Source organism: Scylla paramamosain, chromosome 33 (assembly GCF_035594125.1).
Source record: "Scylla paramamosain isolate STU-SP2022 chromosome 33, ASM3559412v1, whole genome shotgun sequence".
Lineage (NCBI taxonomy): Eukaryota > Metazoa > Arthropoda > Malacostraca > Decapoda > Portunidae > Scylla > Scylla paramamosain.
Window position 1 is genome coordinate 10,824,883 of NC_087183.1, and position 17,485 is coordinate 10,842,367.

Here is a 17,485-nt window from a genome sequence, read left to right on the forward strand (position 1 = left end):
GTTGAGGAGGGCTGGTAAAGATCCAGCAACAACAAACAGCAATGTAAGACAAAGCAATTGTCATGAGGCAATGCACAATGTATCACATGGAAGAGTTACATGAAGTACAATCTGAAATACAATAGCAGCTCTAATGAACTGCATGAGTGCATATGCATTGTGTTTTTCTATGTTATTAAAGAAAATGTGAATGTCAAACATGTAGCTTTAGTATACATGTGATTATATATATATATATATATATATAATATATATATATATACTCGTATATATATATATATATATATATATATATATATATATATATATATATATATATATATATATATATATATATATATATATATATATATATATATATATATATATATATATATATATATATATATATAATATATATATATATATATATGATCCACCAAAATCATTATTCCACTTTTTAAGTACAATATTAAATTTGAACAGTTACAAATACAGATTAATCATATAGATCACTACTAAGCATCAAGATGAGCATGACTCTTACCTAACAAGAAAAACAGACAAGTAACAAGGCTGACAATGCTGCCCTCACCTCTACACACCATCCTTGGGAGCATCAGCCTTGAGATGCTATCATGATGAGCATAAAGAGTAGAAAACAAGGACTGTTACAGTTACTATAAAGGCAATAGTATTATATCCTTGAACTTTTGACAGAATCTTTTTAAAGCTGTAAGACTGTCCATCATGAGGTAAAAATTTAGAAAATATGATAGCCATATGTGTGTGTGTGTGTGTGTGTGTGTGTGTGTGTGTGTGTGTGTGTGTGTGTGTGTGTGTGTGTGTGTGTGTGTGTGTGTGTGTGTGTGTGTGTGTGTGTGTGTGTGTGTGTGTGTGTATTTTTTTTTCTATGTTATTAAAGTGTGTGTCTATATATATATATATATATATATATATATATATATATATATATATATATATATATATATATATATATATATATATATATATATATATATACACTGCATCAAGAACTTTACAGTTTTATAACCAACAGTAACATTAGTAATACAAATAAGTTTAGGAATATACATCATTACAAATGATACAATGTGATGTACTACAAAAGTACTACTAAAAATAATTATGGAAAATACACAATATTTTTGGATAACAAATCTTCTCAAAAACTGTGTGGGCACCAAAACAATGCAAGAAGATGTAACTGTTTACACCTTAGAACAGGCATACTTAAAATTCAATACAGAATTAATTAACTTCATAAAAGAAATACACATCACATAAATATATGAAACTTAGGAACAAACAACAGCATTAATTTGCATAAGTAGCTGCCATTTCACTATCCTAAAAGGTAACAGTAGTATTATAAAAGAATGACTAGCCTATATCTCTATGGCATATAAAATGGCCAAGCCTTAGAAACAGTATTTAATTTAGCAAGAAGTTAGAAAGATCAACATCATAACATGGAAGAGTAGAAACACCTTCACAATGAAAACTCTACCAAAACCATGTGATTCAGTCAGCAATTATCTCCTCATAAAACAGTCTTCTCATCATATAATGGGTCTAAAATAAATACTCTAACCTATTTTGTAATAAATATGACTGAACAACGTCCAATGTGTATTTGGATTATGTTCAAAATCAAAATGTAAACAAAAAATCATACAAAACACTTTGTACTTGGAGAAATTTTGAAGGAATCGCATTCCTTATGATTGAATATCAGGTTATAGTAAGTCATGGATATAACATATTTCCATTAAAGCCTTCACATACTCAAATATGACTGATACTATATAACTAACAACCTTCAACTTTCAGACAGTAAAAATGAACTTCTTAAACACTTCAAGGTAAGACTTAACTATGGGACTTACTCTCCTTGATTTCCCGAATTCCTTGCTGAATCCTCTTAATATGACCAATCTTAGTTATTCCCAACTCTTTTAGGTCTCTGCAAGCATCAAATGAGATATTAGCATAAGTCACTGCTACTCACATAGACATGGGGAGAAGCCATGAGATATAAGAATCATAAATGTTGTACATATACTTATAGACCCACAATCTATGAACATAATCTGAATGTACACACCTCCTTTCCAGATTGAGCAGCTCAGCACCTCGGATGTCATGGCTGAGGAAAGACTCTTGGTACTCAGATAGCAGCAGTGTATCCAGCCACGCTGCCACCTCTTCTGTACCCCACTCTCTCACCTCCCTCTCAAAGCCTCCTCTTCGCCCATCACGTTTTAGTTTCAGCTTGAATAGTCCTTTGGAGTGGACTCTCTTTGGCTCTCCCTGAAGAAGCAAGTAATTGACCATCAGTAATACTGCAGTGTCAAAACATTTTGAAACACCACTGTGGTTTATTTTCATGGAAGGAAATTAATTGAATGACTGGTGTTCTGGTGCCAAAACATTGACTCCTGTAATATAAGGGCAAAAATTTACAAGCCTAAAAGAAACTCTTCTGACCAAGGAAAATTGTTCTGAAGAAAGGGAAACCATCCACTACCACCAATGACTAAATTGTAAGTTAAAGTCGAAATAGCAAATGATGTGTTTTGAGCTTAGATGAAAATACTGAAAAACATCAGATAGCTCACCTCCTCTTCTGAGGCAAAGTGCATAAGGCTGTCCTTCTCATGGACAGACTTTGACTTCAAGACACCATCAAGGGAAGACATAACTGTCTGAAGGTTGTCTGAGAGAGTCTGATTCATTATCTGAAAGTCAATTCCCAGTATATGCCACAGTATACAAGGACATAAGTAAGCTGTTTTATTGTTAAGTGTTATCAAGTTATGATAATAAATTTACATTGTCAAATTATAAAGAAAGGACAAAGTCAAAATAAATAAACTGCTTAAGCAATCAATGAAGATCTACTATTGGCTATAAAAAATTAAACATATTCAAATAACATAATGAAAAAATTCTGGAGCTCACAGTGGGATCATCCTTTAGTGCATGAAGAATCTCTGTCTGAAGATGCCGTATGTTATGCACCAACTGTGTTGCCAACATTCTCAAGTTAGGCTGCAACAACACACAAATTAAGACATTAAAACATCTACAATTTAATCCAAAACAATTACTTAAAAAAATAATGAATGTCACAATTTATGCAATATAAAATAAAGCAAATATTTAACCTCCCTTTACCATATGCAGTACAATAAAATATGCAGTAATCTTCAGAACTTACACTTTCAATGATTTTGCCATCCCGCCACACCTTCTCCAAGCTGGCAGTGGCTGAGGTGGCTAGTTCCCCAAAGGTTACCTCCAGACAGGGGTTGGCTGCTATTACCATTTTTACATGGCTAATGACATCTGCAACCTATAAATACAATAAACATAACTGTTATGTCTCCAAAATTTTCTACTGCTGAAGATATAACAGCAAATCTTCAACATTCACAGGTTCAACATTTACAGATTTGATCAGTTATGGATTGGGACCAGAAGGGAAATGTATAAAGATTCCAATCTTGCGCACAGTGCTCAGTCATTAAAACCAATCTCTCAAAATAGTACAGTATAAGCAGTATAAGCACATGAATCTGTCAAATAAAAGGAATAAATGAATAACTGATCTTACCAAAGTGGCCAATGTTGCCAAGACAGGCAGCTCTTCATCAGCAAGCAAGGTCAACTGTTTGGTGTGACTTCCTAAGCTGCGCTGCTTCTCCTCCCAGGCCTTGAGTGATACTTCTAAATCCTGCAATAGAATTCCATATCATCATTTTCTCAGTCTCCATTCATGCTTGCCAACAGTAGCATGCCAAGCTGCATGGTCTTTTGCAACCTTTCTACATAAACCTAAATCTCAGGAAGTTTTCATTCTAAGATTTATTGAGACTGCCTCAAATAACTCTATTAAATTTACATCTCTAACTCTTTGAGGCCATCTCTCTCCACTATATATTTGTAATATATATGTAGAAAACCAACCATTAACTTTGTAATCAGTTAACCAACACATTATACATTTAATAATGAAATAAGAAAATTTAAGTTTTCTTTGAATGCATACAGGTAAAATCTGACACTCATAAATTCACTTACATGTGTTATGAAAATTAGAGCTCTTGTAATGCAAAAGTACTAAATCCCAAACCCCTGACCAACCTTATGGATCATAAAATATGCATCAATCTATCTCAAAACAGATAGGATGGACTGATACAGTCTGATGTTACTTACCCGATTCCTACATAGCATCTGCACTCTGTTCTTGTGAACAATTCGAACTATTCCAGGAGGCTGCGTCCAGGCTTCCCCATCAACCTGGATAGGAACGCCATCTTCTCCTACATAGACAAACATGAACATACTTTTTAGCATCTAATATTCAGTATACTCCTATGTTGTAGCAGAACAATCATTGAGACTGATCAAAATCCGCATGGGCCTCAATGATCATCTTGGTCTGGTCAATAAGGTGTCAAACTTGTGTTTCTGTGACTGTTCTGACAGAGAATTGGCAAAAGTATCTCTTCTATGATGCTCCATAGTTTACTTAATCATGAAAATAATGAATTATTCACCAATACATCCACTTACCAGCTTCCCCCAGGATTGTGATCTTAATGCTGGAGCACTGAGCTATTCGATGGTGCTGTAAATTAATTATGCGAGAAGCAGCCATCTGTGCAGAGCCAAAAACTGCTACAACTTCCAAGATTCGATCATCAAAACTAGGTGCCAAGAAACTGTCGTCTTCTTTTGTCCCTCCCCAGAAGTTCGTGCCTCCCATAAAACTGCAACGAATGGTGAGATATCCTGTAAGTATTGTTTGCAATATTTTGAAGTCCCTGGCTAAAAAAATAAAAATTAAATTAAAGTTCCATTCACTAAGGGAACAAAATGTGTACACTAACTGAAATGTACAGGGAAGGTTTGTCATGTTCTGGGAGAGGGAAGGCATATATTATGGAGAAATGGAGGTATAGTACAATGCAATACAGAGAGAGAGAGAGAGAGAGAGAGAGAGAGAGAGAGAGAGAGAGAGAGAGAGAGAGAGAGAGAGAGAGAGAGAGAGAGAGAGAGAGAGAGAGAGAGAGAGAGAGAGAGAGAGAGAGAGAGAGAGAGAGAGAGAGAGAGAGAGAGAGAGAGAGAGAGAGAGAGAGAGAGAGAGAGAGAGAGAGAATGGAAAAGGTACAGGATTGGAGTGTGCAAGCATGAAGTCCTAGACCAAGAGGGAGTTCCAAGAAACATCAGTCAGAAGAAAGGATAGAAACAGGAGCTGACCTGGGAATATTGAGAACAACAATGCCTTGTAATGAGGGCAGAGGGATCCTTTCTCCATCACATTCAAGCTGTACTCGCTGGTCGAGGTTTTTGTAAGTTTTCTGAAAAAAGTGTCATGGATTCTTTCACTATATATATATAAGTAACTATCAACTTTAACAAAAAAAAAATACAAAATTGCACAGTTTTGAGGTGAATGCTTAGCATAAACACATGATGTTTGCATCTGAAAAAAACAAGCACAATCTGCCAATTGTTGTTACATGCATACTACCAAACCTTAGCAGACACTTACACACAGCCACTCCTTGGATGCTAGAACCCCATACCACATGAAGTTCTTGGTTCTTGAACGGCACTTCTCTGGATGCTCTTCTCTTTTGTTGTGAAAATCCAATGTAATCTTGGCATCAATCCCAATTCCAAAATAGTTATTCATTATGCATCTTTCAGTGAAACCCTCTCTGAAAAAATTAAGAGAAAAGTGTACAACACACACCACTAAAACTTATTTACTATATCTTCATTCTGTATCACAGCAGAGTAGTACCATTAACAACACAATTCATCTGACAGCCAAGCATCCACCTACAGGGAGGAGTCATCTAGGTCCATAAGAGGAGAGGCAGCAGCACACAGTGTATCAGCATTGGCAAGGAGCACTTTCCTGATGAGGCCGCCAGTACTACCCCCGGCAGTAATGTCTGTGGGTCCAGGTGGGGTTAGACTCAACTCAGCCAAGAAGTATATGTTGAAGAAAAATATTCATTAAATATTTTTAGTAAATAATTATACAATGAATATAAAAACAAATCAAATTTGCCTGTTTTCTTCCTTATTTTATGGCACAAAGAAATTAATACTGATAATCTGTATAAAATAAAATAAAAAAAATCAATTGTGGTTACCTATATGTTATATATTTCTATATATAACATATATATTTTCTACATATTTCTTCTACCTTATGGTAGAAGAAATCAAACCAAATAACCTAGTCTTTTCCTTTTCATTCACTCTTTGCCTACCCTGTCTCTCACAATTTTAACTGTTATACAAGAGATTGTACATGGTGTTGAAAAACATAACTTTCTGGGGTGGCACAACTGCAGGAACGTTGTACGTAGTGTTGGTTCCATACATCATATTATGGAATTCTTCATTTTGTAAACAAGCTACATAAACTTTTCTGAACTTTTCATAAATACAGACACTTACAATCATCATGAGCATAGAGCCATATACTATAAACACTTCACTGTTCCATATCAAATGTTTGAAGAAAAAATAATGTGCTTCAGGAGCTACCACATATGTTTCATTACTACCTTAATATATTAAACTATTTTATCTTTTATCTTTACCTATTTACCCTTCATAGTGTAGCATAAACCACTTTAGTCCCTCTTAGCTACCACACACACACACACACACAGGAGAGGATCACTGAATTCATGTATGGTATACAAAAATTTGCTCAAGCCTATGTATCCTGAAAACAAAATACACACACGCACACGCACACACACACACACACACACACACACACACACACTGCAAACTCACACAAATGGTTAGCTACTTTGTAAACAAAGGTTTTGCACCATGCATCCCTGAACTCTTGAATTGTTTATGAAAAAGCACACTGCATGCAATTATTTGCTTTACATATGGGCCTTGGGCATGTAAACCCACCATCACACCAAACAAATGTACATCAGTGTTGCAGTTCCTCAACCAGTCTCAACACAGAGGCAGCCAAGGATTTTTTACCCCCCCACCCCCAGGCATCCTTGGTACAATGTCACACTGCCAGGCCAACCTCACATTACAACAGTGAACTGATGGGATCCCTGGGACCCAATACAGCTCCATAGCACAGTTAGCTTTCTCAGAATTTATCTTGATAATTTTCAAGCCTAAATCACAAAACCACACGACTTTTTTTCATGTAAAATTAACAACATATGTTACCTTGATTAATGACATAATTTTACAGTAATAGCAAAAATTCCATAACTGACCTGTGAAAATGTAGAGGGAATTTATGGCTGACAGTATTTACAGGGAATAGTAAACATATTTTAAAATGCTTGAACTAAGCAACAAATATTCTATACAATACCTACTGGATTCCCATGCATAAAACCACTAAACAGTCCACACATGGACATACTGTAAAGCAACTGAAAGGTGGCCACTACCTCTAGGGTCAACCTACTTGGCCACATGGGTAGTGAGACTAGTGGGTTGATGATAGGGAGGTGTTTGCGTGATGGGCGAGCAGCCGTAGAATCCCTAGCTACCCCTTTGCAGAAGGACCCCCGCCCCCCACGATCGGGACTCCTGTTCTTGTCCCGCCCAGCAGATATGGATATGCGGCCGGCTTGACTTTTCAGGGTTGAGCCTGAAGATATACGCCTTGATGCTGATGGAGAAGAGGCACCGTGAGGCTCCATGGTTGGTCAGTTGATGAAGCTTTTAAAGTATGATGACAAAAATGGTGAATGCTCATATCATCATGTATATCCAGACCTCAAAGCAAGTTGTTCAAGTGTCAAACTGACAACAGATCCACCTTCAAAAGCCGATGAAGCTGCAACAGTAGGAGGGAGAAGGCAGTGGTATTAGTGATGAGTGCAGAGTGAGAAAGAGATACAGCAGAGTGCAAAAGGAAAGAGTGGAAACAAGCTAATGAAAGCAACAATGTAAGCCATGCTCTAAGTCTGTTTCTCATTGGCAAGCAATAAAATGTAAAAAAGAATGCATGCAGTGGACTGCAGTACCATCTCATTCACCATTACAATACATCATATCATCAAACCAAACAAAATCAGAAAACAATCAAAGCAAACAATAAAAAATCATGCACAAATACTAGTATATGTACATGAAAATTCCTCATTCAAACATTACAGAAAAATCACACCTACTAACACACAACACCGAAAAAGGACATTTATCACAACCAACAAACACACAATCAACATATATATCCCCTCTTGTTCTTCTAAAGTGGTAGATCAACATAATATTCCCTCTTGTTCTCCTAAAGTGGTAGAAGATCTTCAAATTCTCGCACATTACAGCAAAGGCCAGTCATTAGCTACCAAAGAACAGGCTGAGGTAACAACCATGTACAACATCCAGTGAGAACAGATGGTACCCTTGAGTCCTTGGCCTGCTTGCTCCTCAACTCTGGATACTCCCATAAAAACATTTGTCCCATAGTTAAAAATCCAAGCAATGGGACTTGACCCCTACACATGTACTGTACATGCCAAAATGAAAAATCACATAAATGCAGTAGTAATAAATTAAAAAGAAAAGTACACTGTGTACATACTACAACTACATGGATATGTATTAAAAATTGCCATTTCTTTCCATTTTCATGAAAATCTAAATACAGATACAGTACCTGAGCACAGGCACTACCTATAGATTTTTTCCTATAATCCTGAAAAGCTTTCCTCACACCAGTCAAAAAACTGTCCTCTTAAGGTTTTGTGAATCTGAGAAAAATGCTGTTGTGAATCTGCTAAAGCAAAAGAATGGCCTCTAAAAGTATTTATATTACTAAGAACAATCTGTCAGCCTATATGTTTGTTTATCTATATTTTTCAATAGAACAGAATTTTGCAATAAATTTAACACTATTCAATGCAACATTTACCCATGACTATTAATGAAATTTTTACAATTCAATATCTATAAAACTTTATCAGGAAACAACTAATGTGACTCAAGAGGAAGAGCAGGACTGGCCTCTTTCCAGGTTATGCTCTTCTTTCCTTGAAAGCATATTTCCTGTGAGATCTGCTCATTGAGCAGCACAATCTCTTAGGCTTTATTTCAAGGCATCCACATGCTGGTGCCTCATGGTTTCTAAACATCAAAGGAAATCAATAGGTTTCCTTTAGTCATAATGCTCCTACTTTTCAATTTAATTTCTCACCAAGTCACCATTCTATTTTGCCAATGTAATATAAGACTATTTTATATTCGGGTCTCTGAATTTCTCCTTGCCACATGATACATACATTAGTGCAAAAATTCATTGTCACAAGACATTTATAACTGCACTGATCCATAATTAAAATGTTCTTTACCAAAAAAGTATCATAAACACAGCAGTGTTTTCCAGTTCATGACTCTCAATGTTATCTATAGTTTTATGTAAATGTTGGATGGCAAAGTCTGAACTCAACAAATATACATATATAAAGAATATGCACAACATACTTCTATGGGACAAGTCATACATCACTAAATGGCTACAAAAATAAAGAAAATACACAGAAGAACACCACAAAACAAGATGTGAGGGATAGGTGTGAACCAACCTAAGAGACAAACACTTGCTGGTGATCTATCATCACACATACACACACACATTACACAGCTAACTTGACTCAGGTGACAACAAGTCAAAACATAACTAGAATTGAGGAATGAGGCCACAATCTTCATGTCAAGTAAGCAAGTAAATGTTATGGTTTAGAACACCTCAACTTGATACCACAGTGCCACATAAATAATCAAATTCTGAGACAAAAAAAAACATAAACAAAATTTATCAACTATGAATAAAACATATAATAAATACATCAAACTATAATAGTTATTTTAGTACATAACTAATCACTATTTTCTAATCAGATAAAAGCACACCAAATAATTCAATTCTTCGACTCATTTCTCATTTTTTTGTCATTGGAAAAAAGTTAATCAAGACATGTTTTGTGAGCATTATGGGAGATATGCTCATGCTAATGGACTAAGGCAGAGATAAGACTTTACTTCAGTATCATCATAAAAATCTTGGGAATGCAAAAAATCAACAGAGCAATAACAATCATGTGGGAGGCATATAGCACAAGAATGAAAGAGGGTATTGCAGGATAAAGAACATGAATTTTAAGATGTTTCATAATTTAAAGAAACACAGAAAACTTAAAAGATGGAAAATAAACACCAATGAAAAGAAAAAGCATGTGTTTATGTGGGGAAGAATGAAGAGGCTGTGCACAAGCAAGCACAAGAATTAGGAAGATGTGTATTGTGTCAACCTTTCAGCAGTAAAGTGAATGTGATCCTTAATTGACCCTTAACCAAGATACAAGAATATGACTGTGTATCTGAAGGCACACATGTGCTGCTAGAGATACCTAATGGAAGGAAGAACATGCTTTATGAAAGGAGCAGTGTTTGTGAAGACCAATGCATCAATGAAAGAGAGAGGAGATAAGCAGAAAGAGAGATGCTTAGAAGGAAAAACCTAGAGTGAAACAAAAGTAGTGTGGTGAGAACTGTCTGCAACAGAAGGCAGTGGTGTTGACTTATGGAAAGACAGCATGCTTGAATAAATGCAACTGGAAGCCCATTTGTCAGATCAAGAAAATATCTGACTTAATAATTTTGTTCCAAAAATATATATTTTTACAAATTTAACTACATTAATTGCATTTTATATTGAATTCTTTTAGATGTGATCCCAAGAAATTATTCCATTTCCCAGCTCCAAGCCAAAAGAGACTGTAAAGAGTCTATATAAATGGTTATAAGTCTGTATCTTGCCAATGATGAGGTGAGCAAATGATGAAAGCATGCGAAAGCTATCCAAGAAAAAAATCTCATGTGGTACTATGACTATCAATGCATTATCAATATACTTCTAAATTATATATCACAGTATACTATTTATAGATAATTTATCTATATCAACATTACTATTTAACAGTTCAAAACTCTGAATCACTGCAACTCTAACCAACTTGCTGTAATTATATCTTTCATTTTAACACTGTAAAAAGCAAATTTAGAATAACTTACTTTTTATACAACTCATGCATAACAGACTTCAGTACTATCAACAATAAAGATTTACTCATAATCCTCACCTTTCTCTTCCTCCTCCATCTCATCCTCAGTCACAGCCTCAGCCCCCTCCACAATGCGCTCCATTGGTGGGCCACCGCCACTGCTTCCCAAAACTGCCTCCAGCTCCTCCTCAGGGATATCAGGTACTTCCTCCTCAGCCAAAGGAACCTGTGGGGTACTTGGTTCTGCAGCAGCATCCTCTCCCATTGGTTCCTCCCGTCTCAGACCCACTTCTTGCTCCTCATCCACTGCACTCACTGCCTCCATTTCTTCATCTGGTTTTGTAAGATGTACTTCTGTTGCCTCCTCCTCCTGTTTTTCTTTCTCCTTTTCCTCCTCCTTCTCTTCTTGTGTGGAAGCATCCTCTTTTATAAGACTCACCTCTTCCTCCTTTTCTTTGATGGAAACTGCATCTGCCTCCTCTTCTTGCTGTGTAGCACCCTGAACCTCCTCTTCCACTTCTTTTGATGTGTCATCTAATGCACTTGAATCAGCCTCTGGAGTGCTGTTGTCCTCACCATTTTCAACCAATTCACCATCACCTGTCTGTGTTTCCTTTACAGTTTCATCAGCTTCATCACTTTCCTGCTCTTCAGTTTTCTCTTTCTCCTCTTCCTGCGGCTCATCATGTTCATCTGACTCACCAGCAGCACTTCCACTGTCCTCCACTTGGTCTCTGTCCTCTATTTCACTCTTTGTCTCTGAATGTTCCACATCCTCATCAATTGTAAATGATTTGTCCAATAAACTCGGTAAGGACTCTCGTCTTTCCTCGATAGGTTTCTCCTCAAACATGTATGGCTCATCTTCACACACATCCATGAGGTTGTCTGTTGAGGATTGGATTCTGACTTCTATACCTTCCAGAGAGATAGCACTTTTTTCATGAGCAAAGCTTCCATCAACCATGCTGCTTTTTCTTGACAAGTCTGCAAATTCGCTAGGCACAGGAATGTTAACTGGAAATTCAAACTCAGTGTGACTGTCTCTTCGCTGGTCTGGCAAAGGTGACAGCATCTGAAAGTTAAGCCCGAGTGAATCTACAGTGCCACTGTCACTTGTAGCCCCTGGTGGGTGGAGCAGCATTGTGGGTGGGCCAGCAGGTGGTTGGTGACTCAGACTTAGGTGTGGGAGATGCAGTGGATGGGTGGATGGCACACTTGGTAGGGGGGAGACAGGGGGAAGTGGAAAGTTTGTTGTGATTGAGGATACAAATACTGGTTTGGCACCTGGCATGGGTGAGGGGCAAGGGGATGCTTCTGTGGATGACCCTTCAATGGTTGGGAGGACCTGCATAGAGAGACCATTCTGTTAGAGATTGATATATTTCATGAATGACAGTGAGAAATATGATTCCAAGACAAATTTTTTGCATTCAGTGTTACTAAAATGATTACACATCACAATATTGTGAAGTATATGAAGCACACCTGTAGAGCTGACATATCTTCTCCATGTTTATCACTTTGACCAACATCTTCTGAGGGCTGGAGTAGTATGGTGGGAGGAGGTAGTCTGATGGGGGTCTGCTCATTCTGATCATCAACAGCCTTTTCAGTGTGTTCGATTATCTCTCGCACAGCTTTCTTCAGACTGTTGGCTCGGGACATGAGGGCATCTCTCTCAATGAAGTGTTTCTGCAATGATATGACCCACTGATTCTCCTTTGTATTGCTGATGGATGCATGTAATGGTAAACTGTCCTTTCTCATATTACATACCTACTAGTCTAAAGAGCTAATATCATAACTTACATGTACTACTTTAAAATACATCAATATTTACAGCTCAATAATAAATCGCTTTCATGTCCTAGTGAAACACTAAGAAACTGTGAGATATTCCTACCTTTTTCGTTCTTTTCTTTTGCTGATTACTTATATTTTTGCTGTCTTTATATGAGGATCCCTTTTCAATGGGATCAAGGTCAATACTTGTGTCTGGACTCTGTATGGAAGAAAGAATAAAATATTCAATATATTAGGTTATCAAAGACTATCAGATTATTTTGCCTCAGAAAAATAATTATAATTTTCAAAATTTTCTTTCAAACTTCCTCTATATAAGGCAGAATAAAATGGATGTACAGTATGAAGAGATCATATATTTTATGGAAATGTCTGCAGTCTGATAGGAAAGAATGGAAAGCAGATGTGAATTTGTAAATTTGTAATTTGTAATTAAACACAAACCTTTTCCATCTAAACATAGTTTCATGATACACCTGAGTAGAATTTGACAATGGTGATGAACTCAAGGGAAAGACAGAATAAATAAATAAATAAATAAAAGGCAATAATAATAATAAAAAAATAATAAATAAATAAATGAATAAATAAATTAATAAATAAGTAAATAAAAAAAAAAACAGTTATCTCACAGTAAAATGATATCCAACACAGAAGTGCCTTTGGAAAAACTACAGCTCCAAAACTACATCTGCATCTGGTATGTCTAACACTCACCTCCTCCATGACAGAAGACTCCTCGGCAGTGGTGGTGCTGACTGATGATATGGAAGCCACACTCTCCTCATGCAGGGCTCGCAGCAGCAGGTCCAGCTTGTCATTCAGCACAGTGCACTTGGCAGACAGGGAGTCCTCCTGGGTGTCCACGCTGCCCTCTGTGGTGTGGGATGCCTCACCCCAGCTCCTGCCAACCTTCACCGTGAGGGCCTTGATTGTCTCACAAAGCACCCTGGGGAACATTGGTGTCTTTATTGTGATGCTTTATTTGTCATACGTGCTCTGACGTAAATGTTATGGATGGACTTTATTATTATATTCTTTAATAATTAGTGCAACTCTCTACTTGCTGAAGAGTTATCCATAACCATAGGAATATGTCCCCAACAACATGTAAAGTAAAAATAAATTATTCCACTCCTCTTTATATAATGAAGAGTGTAATCAACTGACTCACTTGGCTGATGCAATGACTTCTGAGTGTTGGTCAGATTGGAGTAGTGTTGCAAGATGAGCTGCCACAGAGTCCTCATACTGAGCCACCTGGGAGTGTAGAGTTTCCATTTCTAACTTGGGCTGTGCAGGCAGTGGCACATGGCTGACATAGCTCATTATGCTCCACCTAAAATGAAAAGCAAGAAGTGAAAAAACAGGCTATAATTATGGAAAATAAGTGATAATGAGGGATTTCTGCTTCCACAAAGAATTGAAGTTTTTTGATGAATTTATTGACATTTTCTGTAAGGACAAACACAAATCATAGGGAGCCATCACATTATATAGAATGTAAATAATGTGGTGTGGCCAATATTGGTCTATGCAAACCGCCTCACCTCCTCCACCATGACACCCTCACCTGTCAAGCATCTTGGTGGTGGCTCTCTCATATCTCTCCAGGGTCTGAGGCAGGTGTGTGTCATCATCACAGGCTGAACCCCACCCAAGCACCCGTGCCAGGTCATTTCCTGTCCCAAGTGGCAACACTCCTATTTGACATTGATTCTGTGAGTGAGAAAGTGAAAGAAAATTATGTAACTAACTTCAGGTTCTTCTGCTTCAGTGATGCCATACAACTGCCTTGTTGCAGTGCCTAAATATTACTCAATCAATCCATCTTTTTATTCCAGAGTATTTCTCCATTTTTCGTTAGTTTTGATGATTCTCTCTCTCTCTCTCTCTCTCTCTCTCTCTCTCTCTCTCTCTCTCTCTCTCTCTCTCTCTCTCTCTCTCTCTCTCTCTCTCTCTCTACTACCTTACAAACATGAGTAACCATCAACTTTCCTTTCTATCTTTGTTTTTCAATTTTTGGGGAGAGGCAAATAAACAGGCATTTCCAACATATCACATAAATGGGGCACTCTACTTTGCACACAAAATAAAAGAAAACTAACCGTCATATGTAATTTATCAATCTCCGACAAGACCCATCCCACCGAGCCATCTCCACTGCATATCAGTATCCTGAATGGGTTGAAGCACTTGAAGAGCCGTAACCTAAAAGTAAACAGAAGCAATGTTACAGAGACAGATCAATGATATCCAGTAAATCTCATAAGAAACATGAGTTAGGCATGAACCTGGAAAGGCTAATAAATGTATTCCTCAATTACAACATCTATATATCAGTGTGATTCCATAAAATAGAATGATAAAATTGAAATGGAAGATCTTGCAAACATAACCACAAATATTAAAAATCTGTCACTAAATATGCAGGAGGAATTTTTAGCAACAAGCACCAGATATAAATAGACATATAACTGATGATAAACATTCAGCCAAATTAAGTGTATACACAAGCAGTAAAGAATTTTGAATACCAATTTCATATATTGTAATCACAAATTATCACACTCCACAAATTCATTAATATATACATGGTTTATGAATTTCCTCCCTCCTCCCTTGTTAACCACACTGAGTCTGACTACCCTCATTGTAACCCCATTTCTCTTAACAAACTAGATTAATTCAGGTTGAAAAAAGATAATCAATTAATATTGTCAAGGGGAACATCATTAATTTTTATCCACGGCTCATGGTACATTTCCTCCTCTCATACCCTATTCTCCACCCTGAATTTAGCCACAATCATCAATAACCCCATTTCCCTGACCAAACAAGAGGGAGTATTTAGGTCAAAAAGATGATTAATCAATACTGTCAGCAAAATAGTCAGCTCTCAGAAGTAGGTCACAGGTTCACTCAATTAGTCAGCTTATGGACAAAAATAACAGAAGTGTATGTATATCAAATAATGGTACAAAGTCTTTCCATTTAAAGCCTCTCTTTGACTATCTTCTCACCTTTCACTCAATATTTAGCACTAAAAAGAATGCATTACACTAGGAAGCAATGTGTACAAACAATATACACGAGCCTAAAGAAAATATTGTAATTTGGTATTAAAGAATACAACATTACAAGTAAATTACAAGAAAATAGCAAAAAAGTAAAATGGCAAATCAGCAACTGAAAAATCCATCAATAAAAGTTACAAGAAATAGCAAAACTAAAAAATCCATCAATAAAAGTTAAGACATTCAATAAAACCATAAGTCACTGCAGCAAACATTCACTCTTCAAGGAAAATCAATGATGGTGTTATTGCCAAGCCAGCCAAACCCGTGGCCACTCACCCCAGCACTGGGCCGCCATGCATCAGGTCAAACACTTGTGCCGGGTTGAGGAGCTGCTTGAAGCGACGCAGGAACCGGACTCCCTGGTTATCCCCACTCTTACTGTTCACAAACACCAGGAGGGGAGAGCATCCCTGGGGTCTGGTGGCCTCCCAAGATTCATCTGTTCCTGAAAGCCAAGCACACCAGCTCTTCATCTCTCCCTCACTAGCCATGATCATCATCCTACTATTCCTACTCACTTCCTCTCATTCACACATTCTTACTTACTTTCTCCTTTATAATCCTGCTGCATGATATAATCTTTCATTCCATCAATCAGTCACTCATCACAGTAAGTCCTTGCTCAAAGTAACTCACATATTCTCATTAATATTATAGGATTTTGTGGATTATTTTTGTGACATCTCAACATGAAATTAATTAAATGTCTGATGACTCATAATAATTTTTTTTTTTACTTCTATGAACAGAAAACATTAATAGATACAACAAGCAAGGATTACTGGTAATTCAAATGATACTAGGAGTGAGGGAAAAAAAAAAGTGCAATCTAATGTATGAGAGAGACAGCAGCATAGATACAGCATAGAGGATTGCATTTTGAAACACTTGTACCTTATCTTGACAACCTTCAACAGCCTCTGGTGGACATTATCAGGGTTCTCAAAGACATTTTCATGATTTTAGAAAGTTTAATAAAGTTTCTGCACCACTAATGAGCAAAAAACACCCATGAGAACCCAACTAATTAACTCATCATCTTTAAAAGCAGTTCCAAAGTGTTTCAAAATGCAGGCTAGTCACAAGGGTCAGACCTATGGTGGAGAGGACAATGGGCGGAACAATGGAGATGCGACAGGGACCAAGAGGACAGCGGGTGGGGTGGAGAGGACGACAGGCCGTGTGAACCATTGAGCGGCACCACAGACACCTCCAGTCCTGTAGTCTGTGGAGGGGGGAGGGAGAGGCAGGTGTTATTGGTGTTACTGGTGTTACTGGCAGTCTTGGGGAAGCTACTCACATCCACTGACAGTTAAGAGGGTCACTCAAACTTAGAAATGTCTCATCTTCTTCCACGGGGGAATTGCTGTGCGTGATGTATTAAGTCTTTGTTTTTATGATGTAGTATGTATTAGGTTTGATTTCTTGGCTGATTCCTGACTGTTAGAGAGATGCTCTGGTCACTCAACTGGTTCAGTGTCTTGTGTTTTTCCAGGGAAGGGA

General features: G+C 37.2%; 1 protein-coding gene across 3 annotated transcripts in view; it reads right to left on the reverse strand.

Moving 5' to 3' along the window:
• Window positions 1–1,419: 1,419 nt before the first annotated feature.
• Window positions 1,420–17,485, reverse strand: part of LOC135089673 (diacylglycerol kinase eta-like) — a 72,275-nt gene continuing 56,209 nt past the window's right edge. For 2 of the 3 annotated variants that reach the window (XM_063985571.1, XM_063985574.1), the window contains 21 exons: window positions 17,077–17,207; window positions 16,259–16,427; window positions 15,011–15,113; window positions 14,476–14,621; window positions 14,077–14,241; window positions 13,620–13,851; window positions 13,003–13,101; window positions 12,585–12,791; window positions 11,175–12,444; window positions 7,493–7,699; window positions 5,864–5,975; window positions 5,567–5,735; window positions 5,272–5,372; window positions 4,585–4,781; window positions 4,225–4,331; window positions 3,620–3,739; window positions 3,224–3,358; window positions 2,965–3,054; window positions 2,622–2,741; window positions 2,108–2,313; window positions 1,420–1,966 (listed from right to left, as the gene is read on the reverse strand). In XM_063985571.1, coding sequence (XP_063841641.1) covers window positions 1,873–1,966; window positions 2,108–2,313; window positions 2,622–2,741; window positions 2,965–3,054; window positions 3,224–3,358; window positions 3,620–3,739; window positions 4,225–4,331; window positions 4,585–4,781; window positions 5,272–5,372; window positions 5,567–5,735; window positions 5,864–5,975; window positions 7,493–7,699; window positions 11,175–12,444; window positions 12,585–12,791; window positions 13,003–13,101; window positions 13,620–13,851; window positions 14,077–14,241; window positions 14,476–14,621; window positions 15,011–15,113; window positions 16,259–16,427; window positions 17,077–17,207 — 4,180 coding nt within the window. In that variant the 3' untranslated portion in view covers window positions 1,420–1,872. The remainder of the gene's footprint in view (window positions 1,967–2,107; window positions 2,314–2,621; window positions 2,742–2,964; window positions 3,055–3,223; window positions 3,359–3,619; window positions 3,740–4,224; window positions 4,332–4,584; window positions 4,782–5,271; window positions 5,373–5,566; window positions 5,736–5,863; window positions 5,976–7,492; window positions 7,700–11,174; window positions 12,445–12,584; window positions 12,792–13,002; window positions 13,102–13,619; window positions 13,852–14,076; window positions 14,242–14,475; window positions 14,622–15,010; window positions 15,114–16,258; window positions 16,428–17,076; window positions 17,208–17,485) is intronic. The other variant, XM_063985573.1, reaches the window with a different exon arrangement.